Below are 22,114 nucleotides of genomic sequence, written 5' to 3' on the forward strand. Positions count from 1 at the left end.
GAGCTGCACCTGTCTTGCATCAAAACCTCTGGTGAGCATCGCTTACAAGAAATTACTTGTGATGGTGGCCAAAACTTGAGATCTGATAGACAGCTGTCTGAGAGATGGAGCTCTGGCTGCCTTGAGTGTCTAGTTATTTTGACATCCACATCATTACAAAGGAAGCCAGGGGTCCTCTTTGGCCAGCTTCTCCCTATGTATTCTAGCTAACCTGGTGCAGTGCAGTAATGCCTCTAGACCTGATAATGGAGGGGAGAGCTTTCTCCACTATGATGCTATGAGCCCTCTGGCATAGCTTGCAGCTTGTATCATGTAGGGCTAATGCACTGCTAAATTAAAACCAGCTCCTTTGTCCCCTTGAGAATTCCAAAGGTTTCCAAAAGCCATCCAGATTTCAGAAGGAACTCAGACAAATGAGGTTTCCTGGGAAGGGAATGTAAGATTTGGGAACCCCACAAGGGACCCGTGAATTTTCCCACCCCAGTCTATGCCCACAGTGAAAGCCCACACAGCAGCGGCTCCTCTGCAGGTTGTGAGGCACAAAGGGAAAGGTACTCTCTCCGGAGCCTCCGGACCCAGAACAGACTTGCCACCCAGAAATGAGATTGGGTGTAATGGGAGTGGTTCCTCTACCCAGACAAGCCGCCAGGTTTCCCTGCCCAAGTCCCCCTCTCAAATACCAACGAGACAAGGTTTTGGTCACAGCTTTTATTAAGCCACTTCAGCTTCTTCACCAATACAGCGTAACATCATTGTCAGAAATGGAACCAAAATCCACTCTCTAGGCAGTAGCTGATAATCCACACTTCCCACAAACAAACCCAAGGAATGAACGGCAAAGTGTGACCACCAGTCTCTTCCCTCATTTGATTTTGCAATTAGCCTCTTCTTCTTCTTTTGGGGGGGAGGGGGGAGAACAAGGGAATTAGAACAAAAGTGTCAGCACCCAGTTACACAAAGCCAGTTGTCATACCTAGCTCAGCATCCTGTTTCCCAGAGTGGTTACTCACATACTTCTGAGCAGTCCACACACAGGGCATGAAAATAATATCCCTCCCCCCGCCCCAACAACAACCATCATTCAAAGATATACTGCCTCTGAACAGACGCTGCACTCAGCTATCTTAACTAGCAACTTGGTTAACTCACCCTAATGGAAGACTGGTTTATAATAAGCTGCTGTTGGGAAAACGTTGCATCACGGTGCCTTTTTCATGCTGTTGTCACCCGGCTTGAGCATTCTCCTAAATACGTTCTTCTATATCTATCTACAGAGCAGGGCCGTGCTTCCACACAACTACAGAAAAACATACCACTGACGTGATACCATCGTCAGGATCTTGGCCTTTTAAGAATCTCAGCCGTCTTAACGAAAGCACAAGTGAACGTGTAGCCCTTTATAGCTGTAGAAATAAGCTTTGAAGTGTGTCACATGACAGAATCTCAGGACCTCCACAGGTGCTAAGAATGCCCGTGATCAAGGGTGTATAGCCTTCCCCAAGAACTCATTGACCGTCTCTATGTCTAGCAGAATAAATATTAAATATTAAGTGAGTCTGTCTAAGTTACACAGGTTGTAAAATATAGTTTTGACTTTCTGTTGTTGTTTTTTAAAAAAACCACTATGCACAATCTTGAGAAGAAGCCTGTATGCCTTCCCTAGTTAGTAGGGCCTGGCCAAGATTAGATCGTCTCCAGAAACTGCCTTTCCACAAAGCAGGTGCTGAAGGGAATTGCACAGTCTTAACTATATGGCTTCCCAATGAAGGAATGAGACTTTGGTATGACTCAAATTTGATAGTCAGTTCTAGCACAGAAGCAGGGTTCAGGGTTGTACAGGCAGCTGCTCCATCTATCCTCCCAGCATGTACTCCTGAGTGGCAGCGGTGTTCCAGGATGCCACCTGCTTCATAAGATCCTTTCACCAGAGATGTCAGCATCTGAATCTAGGATCTTCAATGTGCAAGCAAAGTATACACATAAGAAACTGCCAAGTCAGACTGTTGTCCCTCGCGGTATGTCTCTAGGATCTCCAAACTTTTAAGTAAGAAAAAAGGGTACCCTAACCTTTTCATCTGACCATCAAACATGAAACTGTCTTAGATCATCAGCAAATCTGGCTTAGCATTGCCTGCTCTGACTGGCAGCTGCATACCAGTCTCAGGCAGAGAAAGGTCTTCCCCAACACCCGTTATCTGAGATCCTTTAAACAGACCAGAGTATAATGCCAATAAAGGCTTTATACCGTGTATAAACAGGCCAGATGCAATTGGAGCAGTCAGTCATTTCTGAAGCAGAGACATAGCACAACCACCTTGGAGGTGACACTCCCAGAGCAATCAAGAGCAAATAGCCCATAAGTCTTGCACACACTGCATAGGTATAATGACACCCCCAAATTTAATTCAGAGTAGGAGTTCTTCCTCTGCCAAAAGACCCTGCTGCTGGTTCAGAACTGGGAGAAAAGATGCCCACAAAAATCCCACAAGATTTCCTGCTCTTTCCCAACAAACCCAAATGGAGCGTGGCAATCCACTGCCTTTGGTAGCATCAGCCAGAAGACAGCCCGGAGTTGTGCACTTGGGAGGGACACAGAACTGCTTCAGACTACTCATATCCCAAAGGGGTGAGAATTAGGGAACAGGAGAAGAGAACACGAAGGGTCTGGCCCTAGTTGCACACTAGAAACACATGTCAGTTGGAAATACCCCCTGCAATCTACACAGAAGCAATCACTTGGATCAGACAACAAAAGAGACCACCTCTTCTGCCTGTCAAACAATGGAGTGGGAAAATGAAAGGTTGCCTAGCAAACTCTGTGTTTGGAGGAGGCAAGTCATAGTGTTGAAAGATGCACTTGAAATCATAGGGGCAAAGGGGAGAATCCCAAGGGGGGAGTGGGGGGTAATTAGGACATGCGAGGACTTCAGAGCTCTTGGCAGCTCCTCTGTACAGGTTGGTGACTTAGCACCCTGTGCTAAAGGGGCAACATTGCCCAGCAGCTTGGCCAGAAAAATAAAACAAGTTCACATACACTGCACTTCCCCGCAACACACACAAACCATCCGTTTTCTTTCCGTGTGCCTGCCAACTATCTTCAAGCAACCCAAATGTAGCAAGCCGCCAGCCTAGCAGCGATCCCCCGCAACGAGGCACGTGCCTGTAGTTCCCCTGCACGGCACAACCTGTCTCTTCAGCCTGGCCTTAACCTCCGAAATATTAAGCAGGTAGCAGGGTGGGCGCTTTATTTAAGAAACTGCGGGTGGGGAAAAAGACATACTCCATTTTTGTTCTGTTGCAACGGAACCCAGAACCTCATTGTAGAGCAGGACAACGCATTTAATGAGCCACATCTTAAGCTTTCTTCTCTCGCCCTCAGCATGCTATTTTGGCAGCTGGCCAACCAAAGGCCCCCTGCTGGTGCTGCAGATTCAGCACCTACCCTTCTCCCCAGTCTGGGGAACTACTGGCAGTCAGGATCCACTCCAGCAACCATTTCTTCTACGGTCCACTATTTCCCCTAAGCAAACCCACCATCCGGCTGAGAAGTCCTCCTTCACCAGCCACTGCAAGACTCTTGTATGGGACACCTTCCTGTTCTCTGCACATGTTTCTGAGCATCCTCTTCCATGAGTGCAACACAGTGTGCCAAACCTGCATGGCTCAGGCCAAATCTCACCCCCTCTCAAGCAGGCTTCTGGCAGATGCTCCAGGTCATCACAAGGGCCTCAACTGCTGCACCCACCCCTCTCCACCCTTCCCAAGATGAGAAAACTGCAGAATTCATTCATTCAAAAAAGTAGCAAGAGCTTTTTTGTGCTCAGCTTTCGGATCCCTCGGAGAGGATGGGTTGGAGGGCACTGCCACCTGAAGAACATGGGTCACTATAAATGACTGGCATTTCCAAGACCAAAAGTCTCCAGTGCTTTCCTCAACAAGTAGAACAGGTCCTTTTCCCAGGGATAGCACCTAGCCCCCTCCTCACAGCTGCCCTTGGAGGAGGATTATTCAGAGGGCTGTAACTCGGCCTGGGAGGCAGCTCGATACTCCTAGATCCAAGTGGGAAAAGGAGGTGTCAAAGGCCCGTAAGGTCTACAATGGCTTTAATAAAGATGGTGTCGTCACGGACGTAAGAGTTCTTGGCCTCCATTTTGGCAAGGGGGCAGAAGAGTGGGCAGCCGCTGGCAATGTTCATGTCGCTGACAGGTCGCTGGAAAGAGGACGAGGAGACATCCGGGCGAAAGGCATCGATCACGTGCTCTCGGTTATTCTGATCCAACAGCATCAGGGTGACCTGCAGGAAGGGGCAGAAACTGCATGAAGGACCTGGGTTGGGCATAATATGGAATTCCAATTCAAGGCAAACCACTCTAATGGTCAGGGCTATTCTAAGCACCTGTGCACCTGCACAGACTGCTGCCAGACACATAATCCACCAGCCCTGGAACACAGTCCTTGCTTCTCTTAAAAAGACAAAGCAAGATTCTAGTCCTTTATATTGGGACGGGGAATGGACTGAAAGGCAATTTATTTGCACCAGATCACCGGGCCAGTACATTTTCCAGACATTACTTGAACCCGGGGCTTCCCAGCTCGCTCCCTTCATTACAGTGCTCCAGGTGCACGCACGCTGCATTCCTCCCCCTCTCAAAACTCACCTTCTGGTTGAAAGGCCACCGCAAGAGGGCATCGTTGGGTCCTTTCATCACCACAAAGAAGAGGGACAAGTGGGTGCCGCGTCCAGTGCCATCCCCGTTGAGGTAAATGCGCAGGCACATTTTGTAGCCGTATTTGTTTGTGTAGAAGGCTGGCAAAGAAGAAAAAGACAGACCAAAAGATATTAAGGCGAGCCGAGCGCAGCAAGAAAGCAGAGGCAAAGCAGAGGAGAGACCCATTCAGAGGTACCGTCACCACCATCTCTGCTGGCTTCCTTCATGAAAACCACAGGCCCACCTAGCTCACTGTTTCACTTTCTGACTGGCAGTAGCTCTCTAAGCGCACAGGCAGAGGAAGGTCTTTTCCAACCGCTGCCCACAAGACTCTTTAACTGGACAGGTCTGCAAAGCAAGTGCTCAACCACTACATAAGCGGCTCTTCCTGTACTTTTAAAACCTTAACGTACAGACTAGTTTATACACTTATCAAGTTGCCTTAAGCGAGATCAGACCTTTGCTCCCACTAGTTTAGGACAGTGCGGAAGATGCTCTCCAGGACTGCAGGCCTGGAAAGGTCCTTTCTCGATCCCTGCTAGCTACAAACCTTTACCCAGAGAGGGGATGAAACTGGGACCTTCTACAACAAAAAAAGCAAGACCTCTATCTCCAAGTACACAAAAGCTAAAGGGACGGAGGCTATAGGCTCAGCAGCAGAGCTTCCGCTTTGCATCCAGAACGTCCTAGAACTGATCTCGAGTTTTAAAGGAATCAGAGGGTTAAGTGAAAAATCAAAAACCCTGCAGACCTTCCGCCAGCCCACATAGACAATACTGACCAGTGGTCTGCCATAGTTCAGGGAAGCTTCATGTCTGTTCGAACAGCAGAAAAGACGTGCCCAGGTAGTTAGGAATGGGGCTGGAATGGGGAGCAAGTGTTCCCCTTCCCCCTGACACAGTGATTACGGGAGAGGCCAGCTGCTTGTAGTGTTTCGTAAGAGCATGTCGATGCTGCCGCTTATGGGTAAGAAACAAGCAGAACAAGCGACGCAAAAAGCTAACAGAAGCATTGGGTGTCGGTGTTTTACAAAACACCACGTTTTGATTTCTTTAAAAAACCAGGGCAAACAGCTCCAATTATACACGGGCAGGAACCATCCCAACCTTTGAGCTGCTAGTGCTTAAAAGGAAGCCAATATGCGGCAGCCTCGGAGAGGCTTCCAATAGCCAGAGGGGGATACTCTCCAGCTCTCTCTCCCTTCCCCTGACATCCTAGACCTGAACCTTTAAACCACAACAGTATTTGACAAGTCAGCAGAGCCAAATCATTGCCAGCATCTCATAGAGTGGTATGCAGAAACACCCCTGTTTCTCCACCCACCCCAGGAATTCTGAGAGGAAGTTTCTGTTGACAACCTGGAGAAAAGATGGCTGGGGAGCGGCCATTGATTGCCTCCTGCCGTTTCCTGGCAATGTCAGTGATCTTCCAAATGAAGATGCCATCGTAGGAGGATGCTTCCATCTCCTGAATCGTGCGGGCCATCTCGGCCAGGGCTAGGTCCTTCAGGGCGATGCTCCTCTCTAGCTGCCGAACCTGCGCCATGGAAGAAAAACCCACACAAGACTCGAATCAGCTTTGTAATTCTGATTGTGGTGGGTTTTCCGGGCTGTGTGGCCGTGGTCTGGTAGACCTTGTTCCTAACATTTTGCCTGCATCTGTGGCTGGCATCTTCAGAGGTGAATTAAGAGGGAAGTCAGTAACAGACTTCCCTCTGTGATCTACCTCTGAAGATGCCAGCCACAGATGCAGGCGAAACGTTAGGAACAAGATCCACCAGACCACGGCCACACAGCCTGGAAAACAACCAGTTGAATCCAGCCATGAAAGCCTTCGACAATGCTTTGTAACACCACGCTGTCCATTATCAGCTACCTCCTTCACACCCACCCTTGTGAACCAGCCCAACTGCAATCTATTCAGTCACCCTGTGTACGCAATACAAAACAAAGCATACTTTATTCTGCGTTCCCTATTCCCAAGGAAAGATGATGTCCCCAAACAAGGCACTGAAGCCACCCTTCTGTCTAAATTTCAGGACAGTTTATTCAGCAACTACAAAGGCTCCAGTAATTTCAGCAGGCACTACCTACACCCTCTCCACTTTCATGACTACAAACTTGCTTTTTTCTCCCCCTCCCCCTCCCTCCCTCCCCTCTCCCTCATCTCTGGCAGGAAGGTTTCTCCAGAAAGTAGAGATGTTCCTGTGCCTACAATTGCACCCATGAATCCTGAACATCTGAGATGCATGTTCCATATTCTGCAGCAGTGATAGAGATGCTCAGACTACTGAATCCTGCAGATGATGTCACAACGTGTCAAATTCAGAAAATGCCTAACTTGACTCGACTGGCCTGAAACTCTCCCCTTGAACAAAAGGGGAACAATTTTTTACATATTCATTTATTTTTTTTAAATTAAGTCTAATCATGTTTGGCGCTTTGTATCATGTAAAGAAACATCAAGCATTGCAAGAATTACTTAAAACTCAAACAAGGAGAACAATAACACTGGTGTGTCATCCAAAACATCGCGGTGTGTTCTACAGGTTCTTGCTGCACAGGAGCATTCCTATTTATAGTTCATCCCCACCAATGTTTCATCCCCAACTTCTAGCTTCCATTTCTGTCTTGACTGAGCGCATTTCTGTGTTCTATATACAGTCTAGACCAGTGGTGGCAAACCTATGGCACTCCAGATGTTCCTGGACTATAATTCCCATCAGCCCCTGGAGTGCCATGGGTTCGCCACCACTGGTCTGGAATGTGCAGTGGGTTTGCAATCGCCCTAAGCCAGGGGTCTGCAACCTGCGGCTCTCCAGATTTTCATGGACTACAAATCCCATCAGCCCCTGCCAGCATGGCCAATGGACTAATCCCATCAGCCCCTGCCAGCGTGACCAATGGACTACAAATCCCATCAGCCCCTGCCAGCGTGGCCACAGGCTGCAGACCCCTGCCCTAAGCAAAAACAGCCATTGGGCACAGAGGCAATATGCAGCAAAACATCAGGAAACCAAATTCTGACCTTGGTGCTGAGTGCCTCTATCTTCTCCTGGTCCAGCTGATGCTGCTGGCCATAAGCTTCTGCTGTGAGAGACACCCTTTCCACCTCTCGGTTCAGCACACAGACGATATTCTCAAAGGTGACGGTCTTCCTTTCCAGAGATTCGCATTTCCCTAACAGTTCTAAAGAGCTGGAAATCTCTGACTCGGAGACGAGCGGGTTGCCCCCCAACAGAGTAGAACTGCCCTCAGCTGTGGGGAGGCCCGGCAGGGAGTGCAACTTGCTGGACTCCGTCCCAAGACTCAGCACAAAACTCAGCAGCATGTAGAGATGCTCCCCCATGTACTTGCTCTCATGATCAGGAAGCTTCTCGTTTTCCATCTGCACAAAACAGAAACAAAAACCACGTCAGGCCTCTCGCAGAAAGACTAAGAGATGGCAGAGAGCTCGGCTTCATTGAACTGAGCAACACACAGTAACAACAGGTAAAGGAACAAGGTGTTAAGGGGGTGCTGATCATCTTCCTTATGAATTAATGTTTAAAAATAAGGACATGGGGGAAGGCAGTTTAGGCGACAGCCAACAGAGGGCAAGCATTATGGAGCAGAGAAAAATTAGTCTAATAAGTGAAGCCTTTATAAAATCATAGAGTTTGAAGAGACCCCAAGGGCCGTCAAGTCCAACCCCCTGCACTGCAGGAACATGCAATCAAAGCGTTCCTGCCAGATGGCCATCCAACCTCTGTTTAAAAACCTCCAAAGGAGTAGATTCCACCACACTCCGAGTTAGTGCATTCCACTGTCGAACAGCCTTTACTGTCAGGAAGTTTTTCCTGATGTTTAGGTGGAATCTCTTTTGCTTCACCTTGAATCCATTACTCTTGGTCCTAGTCTCTGAAGCCGCAGAAAACAAGCTTGCTCCCTCACCAACACGACATCCCTTCAAATACCTTAACATGGCTATCATGTCACCTCTTAACCTTCTCTTCACCAAACCTTCTCTTCACCAAACTAAACGTACCCAGCTCCCTAAGTCTCTCCCCATAGGGCATGAATTCCAGACCTTTTACCATTTCGGTCACCCTCCTATGTTCAGAGGAAGTCTATCTCCAAGTATTAAGCACTGAGGGCAAGTAAGACAGGTGATGGCTATCACCACTATGCTCTGCTGAGGTCCTCTCTTTCTCTCATAGAGGTCCTCTGGGTGTCCAGTGGGTTAGGATGGGCTTTTGGCCTGGCACAGTATTTTTTTTGCCTGGCACCTCTACAGGGCACCTCTTCCAGTCTTCAATCCTCTTGGAGAGGTGTTCAACCCCTCCTTCTGTGCCCCCGCCCTTTCAAGGTATGCAGCCCTGGCCCAGTGACACACACACACACCCCGTTCACATATAGCTAGACAAGCCAGGCGCTTACCAACTCGGTGCAGCCAACAAACTGGAATCTGCAAGGAGCTTTGCATTTGCTACAAGTTTTGATGTGATCTTGAAACTGCAAAGAAACGAAGAGGTAGCAAAATAATACAATATACATCTATACAATACTTTTTGAGCGCTAAAGTCCGTGTGCATGTTTCACCCTCACAACGACCTGCAAGGTAGGCAAGAATTATTTCTCACTTAATGGAGACACAGGGTTGAGGCAGAGAGAGCGCAGCTTGCATAAGCTCATCTAGCCTAGGAATGGGCAAAATAAATTCAGTAATTTATGGGTTTATTAGCCTCAGAAATGTTCAAGAACCCTAAAAAAGCTGGTGCTGCATACCAGCTTTTTCTGAAAATTGTAGGGTTATTAAACCCGAAAAATACTCATGCCTTCAAGACCCACGTGGGCTTCAGAGGCAGGTGCAGAGCTGAACGCTGGCTTTGGAGGCGGAGGCCGCATATTAAAGCTGGACCCAGCCAGGCCAAGCTCAGTGCTGACCTGCAGGCTCACTTCTGAAGTCCATGTGCACTTTGGAGGCAGTGTGCACAGTTCAATGCAGGACCAGGCCAGGCTGCAGGTAAGGGAAGAGAGCAAGGGAAGGAGGGAGAGCGGTTTTCTTTTAATTGTAAGGTGGTTGGCTGAATGGCCCGAAAAATGCAGAAAAAATTCAGCATTTTCCAACATCTGATTTTTGGACTCCCTTTTATTGCAGCGTGACAAGGTATTTTTCAGGGTTTTTTCCCCCTGGTTCAGGTTTACCAAATGTCCACCCCTAATTTAGCACACTCTTACTCTGTGTGTGTGTGTGTGTGTGTGTACATGCACACGTACACCTATATTAATAACATGTCAAAGAGTAGGGAATTTATGACAAATTTGAGACCCAAGACATGCAGCAGCTAAAATGATCTTCTTTGCCAATGTCATATCAATGCCAAATCAAACAGACCACAGAACCTCTCTGTTTAGTCTTTTGGGTATCAACTGTTTTAAAAAGGCACTCTCAACAGCTCAAGATCTTCAAAGAGAAAATCTTTACCATGGAGGGCAGATGACCCATTTACGCTGCTTGCTATAAAAAGCGCAGAGCTAATAACTAGCAGAAAAGCAACACCACAGAAGCAGGGAATTTATGCTACACTGTCTACTGTCGCTACTGATCTAACAAGAAATATCAAGCCTGTGTGCAGCACCCTGCAAAGACCTCCACAAACACTGGTCACAGAAATCCCTACAACAACCCTGTAAGGTGTATCCACATGATCATTCTCATATTCAAGAGATATACAGGGAGACTGATGTACACAGATGTGGCTTCCCTAAAGTTATCTGGTGAATTCACCGTGGAGGTGAAATCTGAACCCATGATTTCTGGCTCCCATTGCACCCGTGGGCCACTACACAATGTCAGCTACACTTATGAAACATGTGCAGGAGGAAGCAGAGGCCAGAACTAGCTTATGGGGGTTCCCACTTCAGGAGGTCTTCAAGACAAGTGGTGAGAACAGATGGCTTGCCATTGCCTTCCTCTGAATAGCTACCTCAGTGTTCCCTAGTGGTCTCCCGTCCAAGTAGCAAACCTCCTTAGCTTCCAAGCTCTGAAACAATTAGACTGGTCTGGGTTACTGGGGCTAGTACAGCCCCCAATATGCAAGGGATGAAAATGCTACCTACCACTCACCTTTTCTCTCGGGATCTTCTTCTTCCCACAACCATCACAGGTGAGAGGAAATTTCGGGCACACTTCGTCATGGGCCTTTAGAGAGGATGGAAAATACAAAGTATTTAACAGAGAGTCATGCAAGCTAGTAGAATGGATACACAAGCACAAGATTCTTCTGAACACCAGGTGCTGAATGAGCAACAGCAAGGAAGAGGCTGTTGCCTTCCTGTCCCGCTCGTGGGCTTCCGGAAGGCATTAGTCGGAGCAAGCCAGATACTGGGCTAGATGGGCCTTCCGTCTGATTCAGCATAGCTCGCGAGTTCTAAGCAGAGCCTCCATTTATACAGGCAATATAATTCAACAAGCAGAAGACAAGCAACAGGAGATGACCCTTCACACTCACACCCAGTTTGCTTCCTCCTCAATGCAGCAGAGACAAAAATGTGACAGGGCAATTCTCATTCCTTTGTGAGTATAATTTTACCAGGGTTTTATTTTTGGAAGTCAGCCTCAAAATTCATTCATGGGGATTCATTTGACACTGGAACTTGCTATGGAAAGGTCTGTTTGACTGCATTGTGTTGCAGGTGGGGTTTTCAGTCCATTTAACATTCTCTGCAGTAGCAACTGTATTAGTGAATGCAAATCATGTGTCTGGGTGGAATTTATTGTCCATGAACCAATAGCCCACTACTGAAATCCACAAACACCAAGACACTTTCAACAACAAGGAAGAGAGTCTGAGAATTAACAAAACTTGGCTACTAGTACTTTAAAACACCAGAATCGAAGGCCAAGGGCATGCTAGGTCCATAGACTATGAACTCCACCCAGACACATGATTTGCATTCACTAACAGTGTTGTTACTGCAGAGAATGCAAATGTAAATGGACAGAAAACCCCAACCATAATACAATGCTGTCAACCACACCTTTGAATAGCAAGTTCCACCCAAACACTTATTGACTGGTTCCCCACCCTGGGACATGGAAAATATATACCCCACTCAACATTCCCTTCTCACAGTAACACACTTCTCTCTGTGATACACCTCTGGAGATGCCAGTCACAGATGCAGGCAAAATGTTAGAAAAAAGATCTACCATGTAATGATCTGAGATTGCAAATGCCTTGGCAGACCAGGTGCTCAGGAGCAGCAGCGGGCCATTGCTTTCACATCCTGCGCGTGAGCTCCCAAAGGCACCTGGTGGGCCACTGCGAGTAGCAGAGTGCTGGACTAGATGGACTCTGGTCTGATCCAGCAGGCTAGTTCTTATGTTCTTACCAGACCACGGTCACACAGCCTGGAAAGCCCACAACAATCAGTGGAATCTGGCTGTGAAAGCCTTTGACAATACAATTCAGAGGTATTTCATTTGAGAAGAGGGGAAAGCAGCTAACCTCAAAATCATGCCTGCAGAACCTGCAATCCTATCACACACAGTACCCTGCTTGATACTCAAAAGCCGACAGGTTCACTGCCCCCACCCTGGGATGACTATATTTGGCTTGGCTGGGTCACATATTCCACAGATCTACTCCACAAGCTGCCATTTCAAAAGTAGGTTCTTCTGTATCTCGTTCTGGACAACTTCCAAATCCTGAAAAGTCTTTCCCTCTGTCCATTTGTAAAGGATTATCCAAAGTCCACCACCTGCCTCCCTACCACCACCATTCCAACCATCAGAAAAGTCTAGAAAAGCTTCCTATCACAGTAAGGGAGAAATGCGTAAGGGAAATGTAAGTCACTAGTTCAGAAAAGGACTTGCATGCAAATGCAACTTAGGAGCCACAGAATTCTGTTGGTCTCACTGCAGTTTGTCCTCCACCCCAGTACCTGAAGGACAAGAATAATCCGTGGTCTACCTCACAAGGGCATTGTAAGAATTTCAGAAAAATAATGTTCATGTAATATACTAGATTCTTGAAACATACTACATACTACACAGATACGAAGAACTCTTGTCAATAATATATGCATAGCATCAATAAATATAAGTGCTTGTACTGATATTTATAGATGTTGCGGATTTACTGGTATTATAAACAGTTCTTAGTGTCTGGATTTACGTAATTTCATTTGAAATGTGTTATTGAGGAGAGTTTTACAGAATCCATGCAGCGGCAAAAAGGCAAATAAGTGGATTCTAAATTAAATCAAGGCCATATTCTCCCTAGAATGTAAAATGACTGAACTGAGAGTATCATCTTTGGTCACATCACGAGAAGACAAGACTTACTGGAAAATAGCACTAGGAAAAGTGAAAGGCAGTAGAAAAAGAGGAAAATGAGATGGACAGACTCAGTAAAGGAAGCTACAGCCTTCAGTTTGCAAGACCTGAACAAGAATGTCTATGACAGGACATTTTGGAGGTCATTAATTTATAGGGTCGCCATATGTTGGAAGCAACAGACAAGACACACATTAATATGATTTCTATTACTACAGGACTTAGTAAACAATTAATTGATACAAATCCAAGCTTCAGGACACATGCAGCAGTTGTACACCAAAGGGATGCAAGCTTTCAAGTTACACAGGAGTTCTCCTCAAATAAAAAATGCAAAGTGGGAAGAAATGTTTGACATTTTCGTGCCTGGCCACTGATACTGCTAATTGGGACATCTCTTTGTATCTCATATTAATTTCACCCTTATTCCCTTTCAGGCAGCTTCCTGACACATTGGAAATTCAGTAGGCAGAGAAGCTTCAGATTAAAATTACTGAAATATACTACTGTAGGGCAACAGATGCAGCCTGGAAAGTAGCATAAACTAGTGAGACAGTCATAACCTTTCCAGAAAATACTGTGTTTAGACTGGATGGAATAAATTAGCTTTAGCATTCAAGATCCTGAACATAATCAAAGCAAGGAAAAATTCACTGCCTGCTGGATTCCATTCTACATTTCTGTCAGTTATTAGTGTAACAGAGCCTTGAAAACAACTTTGAAACTTCAGCTGGTACAAAATGGAGCACTCTCTGCCATTAGAGGCCAGCCACTGGGAGACTATTAATCCCATTTTGTAATCTTTTCCTTGGTTGCCAAGTTCTTCTGGATCTAATTCCTGGTGCTGGTGCTGACCTTGAAAGTCCTTCACCACCTGGGTCCTACATACCTGAAGGACCACTTCTCCCTGTATGAACCCATCTGGCAATTCCGCTCTGGAAGGCAGAACCAGCCATTATCCATGTCTGTACTTTTTCTTGCTAGCCATCCCTGATTTACAGAATGTCAGAAGACAATAGAAGTAAATTCAACTTTGGGAATGGGACAAAAATAAAAAGAAATCTGGGCTCCCATGCTGTGGTACCAGTCTTCTAATATTTCATCACAACCTAGCAAGGCCAAGTCAAAGAACACAGCATGGGTCTATGCATACACTGGCTGAGTGTACCTGAGAATACAACTGAAGGAAAGAGTGATCCCAGACTAACAGAGTCTCCAAGGGTAAGTATTGCCCCCATTCACACCTAGGGGAAAAAGTAAAATGCACTTCCCTTAGACAGCGGCAGGATCAAAGCTGTCCACCAGTTCCATGCTGCATGGGTTAATGGTCCCACAGCGGAGTGTCAGTGTGCAGACACAATGCCCATGCCTTCCCACCACAAATGCATCATGCCCCACTGTGTCACTGAGATGTCAACACTATGGAACAAACCAGGACTCTGTGCTAGCATTGTACAAGCACACACTCTCTGAGGTGACTTCATAGCAGTGACTGGGGCATAGAAAATGCTAGGAGGAGAGACAACACATCTTTGCTTGCAGGCCAAAGGCCTCAAAGAAAACAAGGGCCAGCAGAAACCACACATGAAAGCCGACTGTTAAGCCATGCCAAAACATCTGGACCCGTGGTGACAAGCAATCACCTCTTCAGTGTGTGAAAGAGGCCACTGCTGAACGATCACAAATACACTGCAGAGCTTGTGGCACTCGTAAGCTGAATTCGACTCCATCACATTTTCCTGTGGAGCTCAGGTCAGTAGTGTGTGTTGCTCTCCCATCCTCCTTTTTATCCTTACAGCAATTCCAAAGCAGAAGTAAGGATGAGATAGCTCAACCAGCTCAAGATCGCCTGGTGAGCTTCACAGCTCAGTGGCCATTTGGACCTCCCCGCTCCTCTTTCAACACTAACTTTGCACCAGCAGTTCTCTCTCCCACAAACTCTGTTCATAACACCCCAAGCAAGACACGTTCCCACAGCCCCATCAAAGCATCCAGAGCAGACGTCTGCAACCTGCGTCTCTCCAGATGTTCATGGGCTACAAATCCCATCAGCCCCTGCCAGCATGGCCAATTGACCATGCTGGCAGGGGCTGGTGGGATTTGTAGTCCATGAGCATCTGGAGAGACGCAGGTTGCAGACCCCTGATCCAGAGGGTTAGGTCTGAGCAGTATCACCTGAACACTGGGCTTGCAGGGGAGGGAGTTATAAAGCAGCTCTCATGCATACCTTAATATTGGGGAAGTAGAAAAGGACTTTGCAGTATTTACAGTTGAGGCTTCTCTCGGGGCACTCCCGTTCGGAATGACGCTCCTTTCCATTCAGCCTGACCATGCCCTTACATGCCGGGCAGGTGACCAGCATGAACGGGCAGCTCCCTTCATGACAGCTCTGTGGTAAAATGAGCAGCACACTTCAGTACAGCCAGACAAAAGAAACGATTGACATCAGGCGCACAAGCTGCTGTTCGACTGGCTCTCTGCAACAAGGAAGCGGTGCCCACAGGCAGTGCCACTTTCTGACATCCAGGGTAAATGAGGTTCCTACGCAAGCTGCCGGGATGCTACAGACGATAGTGTAGGCCTGCACAGGATACTGGGGAGGGGGGAATTAACAGTTATGTGGGCTGCTTCATCCTCTACACCTGAGGCTTGATTCATACATGCAGGACCCAGTAGAATTCACTGCATCGCTTCCAAGCTTTGTGATCTCCATAGGAACTCCATCCACTAGCAGAGCCGGGTGGAAGTTTCAACTTTGTCCTTTCACTTTCAGTGCCAGCCTTTAACAATAGGGACCAGTTCAGTCCTATGGTCTAAAGTGGTGCTGTCCTAAACCCACAATCCTCCATATGTGCAAACTAGGCCTTATTTGAAGGGGAGGAAGAGGAGAGAAGAGAACCTCCAGAATCCTGGCTGAAGCAGCAAGACGGAGAAGATGGAAAGCACCACAGACCTGGCTAACCACTGGCAAGCTCGAGGTGCCGCAGCTACGGGGTCCCCTCCCCCACAGAGTCCTTCAAGAAGATGGGCAACTGGTTTAACTTATGACCGCCTTCTACAAAATCGGAATACTAACAACTGAGATCCTTTCACTGAAGTCACCAAGGACTGACGCCTAGGCCTACAGTCGAGCTGCAACCCTTCTCCTGTAAAAGAACAAGTCTGCTGGTTTGTGACGTGCCATTCCCACTGAGGAAAGTGACGTTCTAATTTTGCTTGCAGGAAAGCGTGGGGACTAGCAAAGGGGATGGAGGAAAGAAGAGACTTCACTGACTGGGGCTTTCCAGCTCCCACCTACATGTTCTAGATCTGTTTTGAAACCTGCCAAAACTAACCTCCCACACTGCTGATTTTATCTGTCTATACCAGTATAAGAATGCAGGAGTGCTACTTGGTGACGCCCCAAAACTAAGGCTGACTTGGCTTTGTATCTTACTAAGGCAACCAAAGTACAACAGTACACCTCATGCAAACAAATAGCCACCATCTGCGGTATGGGACAGCTAAACTAACTTCCTCCTTAGAGAAGCAAAGAGGACAGGATTTCAATCACACGAAGTCACACAACCAATCTACCTAGCTCGGGCTCAAACAAGATGTTACTCTTCCTTTTTAACAAGTTGGGTCTGGTGCCTGTGCAACCCGCTGCCCCAGGCCATTTCAGGTCAGGCAAACGGTGCTGGAGTAAGCTCTCCCATGCAGGGGTCCCAATCCAAACTGAGCCCCTGCAGTGTTTGAAAAATTAGTTCTTCACGGTCCTGCCTGACTATGGAGAATGCAAGTCAGTTCAGGGGAACCCAGATCCAGCTAGTTTGAAAGATAACATCCAATTACGCCCTTAGTCTTGTCTACTGTGAGTGAGCAGCTCTCCAGCCAGAGAAATACTTGGTACCACCTAAGATCCAACCCCATTACAGCCATGCATCTCTCCCTGGAAATGTAAAGGACTGAACATGGGAATTCCTGCAACCAAAGCAGGTGTTCTACCACTGAGCGACAGCCCTCTCTTACTGTTCTTCCTCCTAGCTCAAAAAGTATTATTCTGCTTTTGCTAGGCTGGTAAAGGAGGGGAAGAAGGTGCAAGGATCCAGCCAGTACCAGAGACCCATTTCCTGGATGTCCAGTATGGCCTGTGAGATATGACTCTGTTCTATTCACTCATTTTTCAGTCAGGGAACATTCACTCAGGAAGCAGCAGTGGCGTAGTGGTTAAGAGCAGGTGTACTCTAATCTGGAGGAACCGGGTTTGATTCCCCGCTCTGTCACTTGAACTGTGGAGGCTTATCTGGGGAATTCAGATTCACCTGTGCACTCCCACACATGCCAGCTAGGTGACCTTGGGCTAGTCACAGTTCTTCGGAGCTCTCTCAGCCCCACCTACCTTACAGGGTGTTTGTTGTGAGGGGGGAAGGGAAAGGAGTTTGTAAGCCCCTTTGAGTCTCCTACAGGAGAGAAAGGAGGGATATAAATCCAACTCTTCTTCTTCGTCTTCATTTTTAAGCTTTCAACAGCCTCCACGGGTAAGAAATGTTCCAGTCAACCACAGCAGAGGACATATTTTGAATGTTAGGCAGCCTGGAAAATGGTAATGAGTTCCACATTCAAATGGCAACCAAGAGCTCAGCAGGAAAACCCTCGAAGTGGCCATTCTCAACAATCCCATAATCAAATGTAAAGATCTATTCAGTGGTTCCTAAGGTGACAAAGGAGACTTTTGATATTTAAAAAAATGAAGCCTGGTCTCAGCACTGTTCGGCTCTTGCCAATCTTGCTTTTCTTTAAACAGAAAGCAAAACTTGAGCCCACGGAAGCAGCCAAACTAGCCTCTCAAAAGAGGCTGTTTCCCTCCACCTCTCACCAATATCAGGTTACATGAAAGGAGAACAAGCCCGGCCTCTCACTGACAGCGCGGAGGCCACGGAGAAGTGCTCTCTGCTCTCTTGAAGTGAATAACGAGCAAACTTTTAGGGACTTTCCAGGAGGCCCAGGCTGAGAACAGCTCCGCCAGGGACTTTCCAAGTGGAAGTGCTGGCGCCCAGTTATGCAATGTGCTGTCGGCTAAACACGAGGCAGCTGAGCTGGAGATGAACCGAAGACAGCACACACAGGGTCCACAGGTCAAGGTCCAGAAAACACAGCATTTTGTCCTCTGACAACAGCCTGACCACAGGAACCCCAAGCTTTCCCTCCTAGTCCCAATTCCTCCCAGCAGAGAAAGGTGGGGGCACTGGCACTGCGAGCCACACCAGAGGAGCCCACTGACTGTCTCAACTGATCACTCTCAGGGACGGAGCCATGAGGTTTCTCAGCTATGAGATGGGAATGTCTGTGAAAGGGCCTGTCAACCCCACTAAGAACAGAACTTACAGCTTGTCAAGGTCTTCACTCTTCCTGCAGTGGAAGGCCAGGAGTGACCCTGAACACTCCTACATGCAAAGAATAGGTTCTATCACTGAGGCAGAAACTAGATGTAATAAGGGCAGGCACATGTAATTATCCATCCTCTTACCACATGGTTATCCACTTTTCCACCAAGGAACTCAGAGCCCTGAACATGGTTCCTCTTTCTTCCATTTGATCCTCATCGTAATGGGACATATTGGGCCAGGGACTCAGTTTTAGGCCCAAGTGGGGATCTGAACACAAATTTTCATCCAATGTGCTAACCTCACTCACTCATCTTCCCCATTCATATACAAAATATGGGGGTAGGGGGAAAGTGAGTATGTTTTTTAAACACATAAAGTTATGCATGTGACTAAGAAGCACAGCAGGGTGAGGTGGGGGAAAGAATGTTTTGTTATATTCTTGAAAGCTTTCACAACTTGTTAAATATTTGTTGTGAGGAAAACTTCAAAAGTCTCCTCAAAAATCACCTCCTCCTCTTTCTGAACAATTGACAGTTAACACCATGGACATTCCACACTCACCACTGCAAGACAATTACAGAGAAAATTTCTGAAGGTGCCAGCCACAGGTGCTGGCAGAACGGCAGGAATAAAGATATTCAGACCAAGGCTACCGAACCCAAAAACCTTACAGGTGCTTTGTTATCTTTGCAGGCACACACCTTTCTGCATAAAAGTCAACCCCCCTATTTTAAATAAATGACTGAACAGACACATGCAAATATACCATTACACCACCTTTAGCTTGAACTCCAGCCTCCCCCCAAAGGAAAGTACCACACCATTCACTCTGACTGGAAGCAACTCTCTCAAGTTCTCAGAGACTATCAATCAAATGTGCAAAGCATGTGCTGAGCCATGACACAGCCAAAGGGAGAGCCAGCTCAATGTATAAAAGGCAACAATCCAAAGAATAGAAACTAACTAGGTGATAGAGACAGGATGCTGGCAAGCACACCACAAAAGGTGGAAACCGTACAAAATATGTGTAATGTTTGCTATAAACAGTCATTCTTCCAACAGAGTTGCACAAGACCACACTCCTCCATGTAAAAGGCAAAAATAGTGGAAACTCTAGAATCCTTTATACAAGATGCCCCTTCATTCAACAAAACAATGTGCAGTTAAAAACAATGTGCAGTTACAATTAGGACAGCAAGTTAAATAAAGGATCACATGAACATTGAGCTACAGATGACCCAAATTTTGTAGCAAGAACTATATCAGGAGATCTGAACGGATTGTAAGAATTGAATATGTGACGATTTCTGCACGATTTCTCTTATCTCTGGTAGGGGGCTTTAGAGATTACAGCAGAAATGTGGGCTACAAACTTCACCTTTTCAAAAAAAAGCCACCTCACAGCAGAGATTCTTACAAAACTTGATTTTTGTGCTCATCCTCTGCATTGTGGGTTTAATATGCTTATGCCCAATTTCAGCTAAAGCACAATCCTGGCCAAATGGCTCTAGCACTCAGACAGACAGGGGTTGAATCCTTCCCAATACTCTGAACCCAATTCCTGGAACCTTGATACAAAGCACCAACCAAGTCTTGTTCTGAACTTTACCTCGTATTCTTTAATTGTCCCTTTCCACATACAGCCCTCGTTGATGCAGACGGCCGGAAGACTCTCCACCTCCCGTCGGGCTGCATTATCTGGGAACGCCTCAAAGAGGAACAAAGAAAAATTATACTTAGAGAGAAAATTAATTTTAAGCACCATTTTTAAGCACCATTTTAAGAGGAATGCATTCCAGAAATCCGATGGGAGGGGAGAGGACTATTTCTCAACACTACCCCCCTCCTACCAGACATTCCACACATTTCAGTGTAACACTGTCAAGTTGGGGGAGGAGAGAACCAAAAGGAACTAAGCCGGTCTGATGCAGGGAGGACAGCAATGTTGCTCAAACCAGTGAGTAGGCTTGCTTTGCAAGCTTTTATGGAGTCAAAGTTCACTGGCCGATACACTCTAGCCCGCAGGCTTGAAGAGAGACTGTTTCCATTCCCTCCTTGACCAGGGTTACAAGACAATAATCAGCCAAACCCCTTTTTTAGCTGCACCACTGCAATAATCCATTCTCTGAACATTTACATCTCTCCCCAAACCATCTCCATCCCTCATGTCCCAGGTTCAGAAACTGACACAACCTCGTCCACTCCCCCAGGTCTTGAACTTTAGAGGAACAAGATCAGAGGAACAGCTGACAAGGAGCAGAGGCCCGCAAGTCAGGCAAATCCCAGTAGCCAGCAGTCTCTGATCATGGTACGTTTGTGTTAACATTTAGCATTTATGTAGCATTTTCAGCATTCAAAGCACTTCAATCATATTATAACCATCCTATATGAAAGTACAGGTCTATTATTCCAATACTGTGGGTCGGGGGATGAGAGTGAGGGGCTTATGCAAGGGGACCAAATGAGTATGCAGTAGAAGAAGAAGCAGAACCAGAAGTTTCCTGTATCACAGTCCCTTCTCTTAGCTCCTGTGCTGTACTAACTGTCAGTGTAAGACCAAAGTATATGGTCTATGAAGATTCAGTTCAAAACAATGAACATGTTAAGGTGCTGTGTGGTTTCCAGGCTGTATGGCCGTGTTCTAGCAGCATTCTCTCCTGACGTTTCGCCTGCATCTGTGGCTGGCATCTTCAGAGGATCTGATGGTAGGAATGGAAAGCAAGTGGAGTATATATACTGTGAGGTCAAAAGGTGAGGAAACCACACAGCACCCTAGTGATTCTGGCCGTGAAAGCCTTCGACAATACAATGAACATGTTGGTAAGCAAGTGTCCATTTGCTGAATGGTACCAGATTACATAGCTGAATTGTTGTAAATATTACCATAATAACTCATTATATGTGCTTCAACACCAGCGTGATGTACTGGTTAAGAGCAGTTGCACTCTAACCTGGAGAACCAGGTTTGATGCCCCACTCTTCCACTTGAGCTGTGAAGGCTTATCTGGTGAACCAGATTCGCTTGTGCACTCCAACACATGCCAGCTGGGTGGCCTTGGGCTAGTCACAGTTCTTTGGAGCTCTCTCAGCCCCACCCACCTCATAGAGTATTTGTTGTTGGGTGGGGGGAAGGAAATTATAAGCCCCTTTCAGTCTCCTTACAGGGGAGATATAAATCCAAACTCTTCTTCTTCTATGGAAAAGTGCTCCATCATCAGTTCCATTATTACAGAACCATTGAAAAAATGGGGAAACTTTTCCAGGGTCTTCACGTTTACTTTCTTACCGAACTAGTTTCCAAGATAGAAATGCCTTCTTCATATATTCCTTCTTGAATGCAGGCTGAACACTTCTGGGGCCCAGAGCTACAGAGAAAGCAAAGTGGTCAGAAGTAATAAACCCTACAGCATGTCAGGATGAACGTCAAAATCCAAAAGTGGAGAAAAGTCCACAATGGACTCTGGCAGGCTTTGCTATCATAGCCCTGAGGGTCCAGAATAAGCTTCTGGCAGAGGTTCAGAAACATATGTTGTGGCTACCACGCAGAACAAAATATAAAGCCTTCATTCAAAACAGCCGTTGGAACAGCTGCTGGAGTTACTGTGCTTGAAGACTTAACAGTTCACCTTTGGCAAGCCGAAACTGTTTGTGGGAGACCAATTCTCTCTCCCTGCATTAAAGAGGACTGCTTCTGTCCTTCCAGGTCATCAGCAA

At 46.8% G+C, this 22,114-nt stretch overlaps 1 protein-coding gene across 4 annotated transcripts in view; it reads right to left on the reverse strand.

The window, feature by feature from the left end:
- Positions 1–693: 693 nt before the first annotated feature.
- TRAF2 (TNF receptor associated factor 2) overlaps positions 694–22,114 on the reverse strand; it is a 30,477-nt gene continuing 9,056 nt past the window's right edge. For 3 of the 4 annotated variants that reach the window (XM_048512490.1, XM_048512491.1, XM_048512489.1), the window contains exons 3-11: positions 21,687–21,765; positions 20,010–20,108; positions 15,259–15,420; positions 10,818–10,892; positions 9,128–9,202; positions 7,737–8,096; positions 6,068–6,245; positions 4,659–4,807; positions 694–4,294 (exon numbers count right to left, since the gene is read on the reverse strand). In XM_048512490.1, the coding sequence (XP_048368447.1) occupies positions 4,076–4,294; positions 4,659–4,807; positions 6,068–6,245; positions 7,737–8,096; positions 9,128–9,202; positions 10,818–10,892; positions 15,259–15,420; positions 20,010–20,108; positions 21,687–21,765 (1,396 nt within the window). In that variant the 3' untranslated portion in view covers positions 694–4,075. The remainder of the gene's footprint in view (positions 4,295–4,658; positions 4,808–6,067; positions 6,246–7,736; positions 8,097–9,127; positions 9,203–10,817; positions 10,893–15,258; positions 15,421–20,009; positions 20,109–21,686; positions 21,766–22,114) is intronic. The other variant, XM_048512492.1, reaches the window with a different exon arrangement.

This window comes from Sphaerodactylus townsendi, linkage group LG12, assembly GCF_021028975.2.
Source record: "Sphaerodactylus townsendi isolate TG3544 linkage group LG12, MPM_Stown_v2.3, whole genome shotgun sequence".
NCBI classification, from domain to species: Eukaryota; Metazoa; Chordata; class Lepidosauria; order Squamata; family Sphaerodactylidae; genus Sphaerodactylus; species Sphaerodactylus townsendi.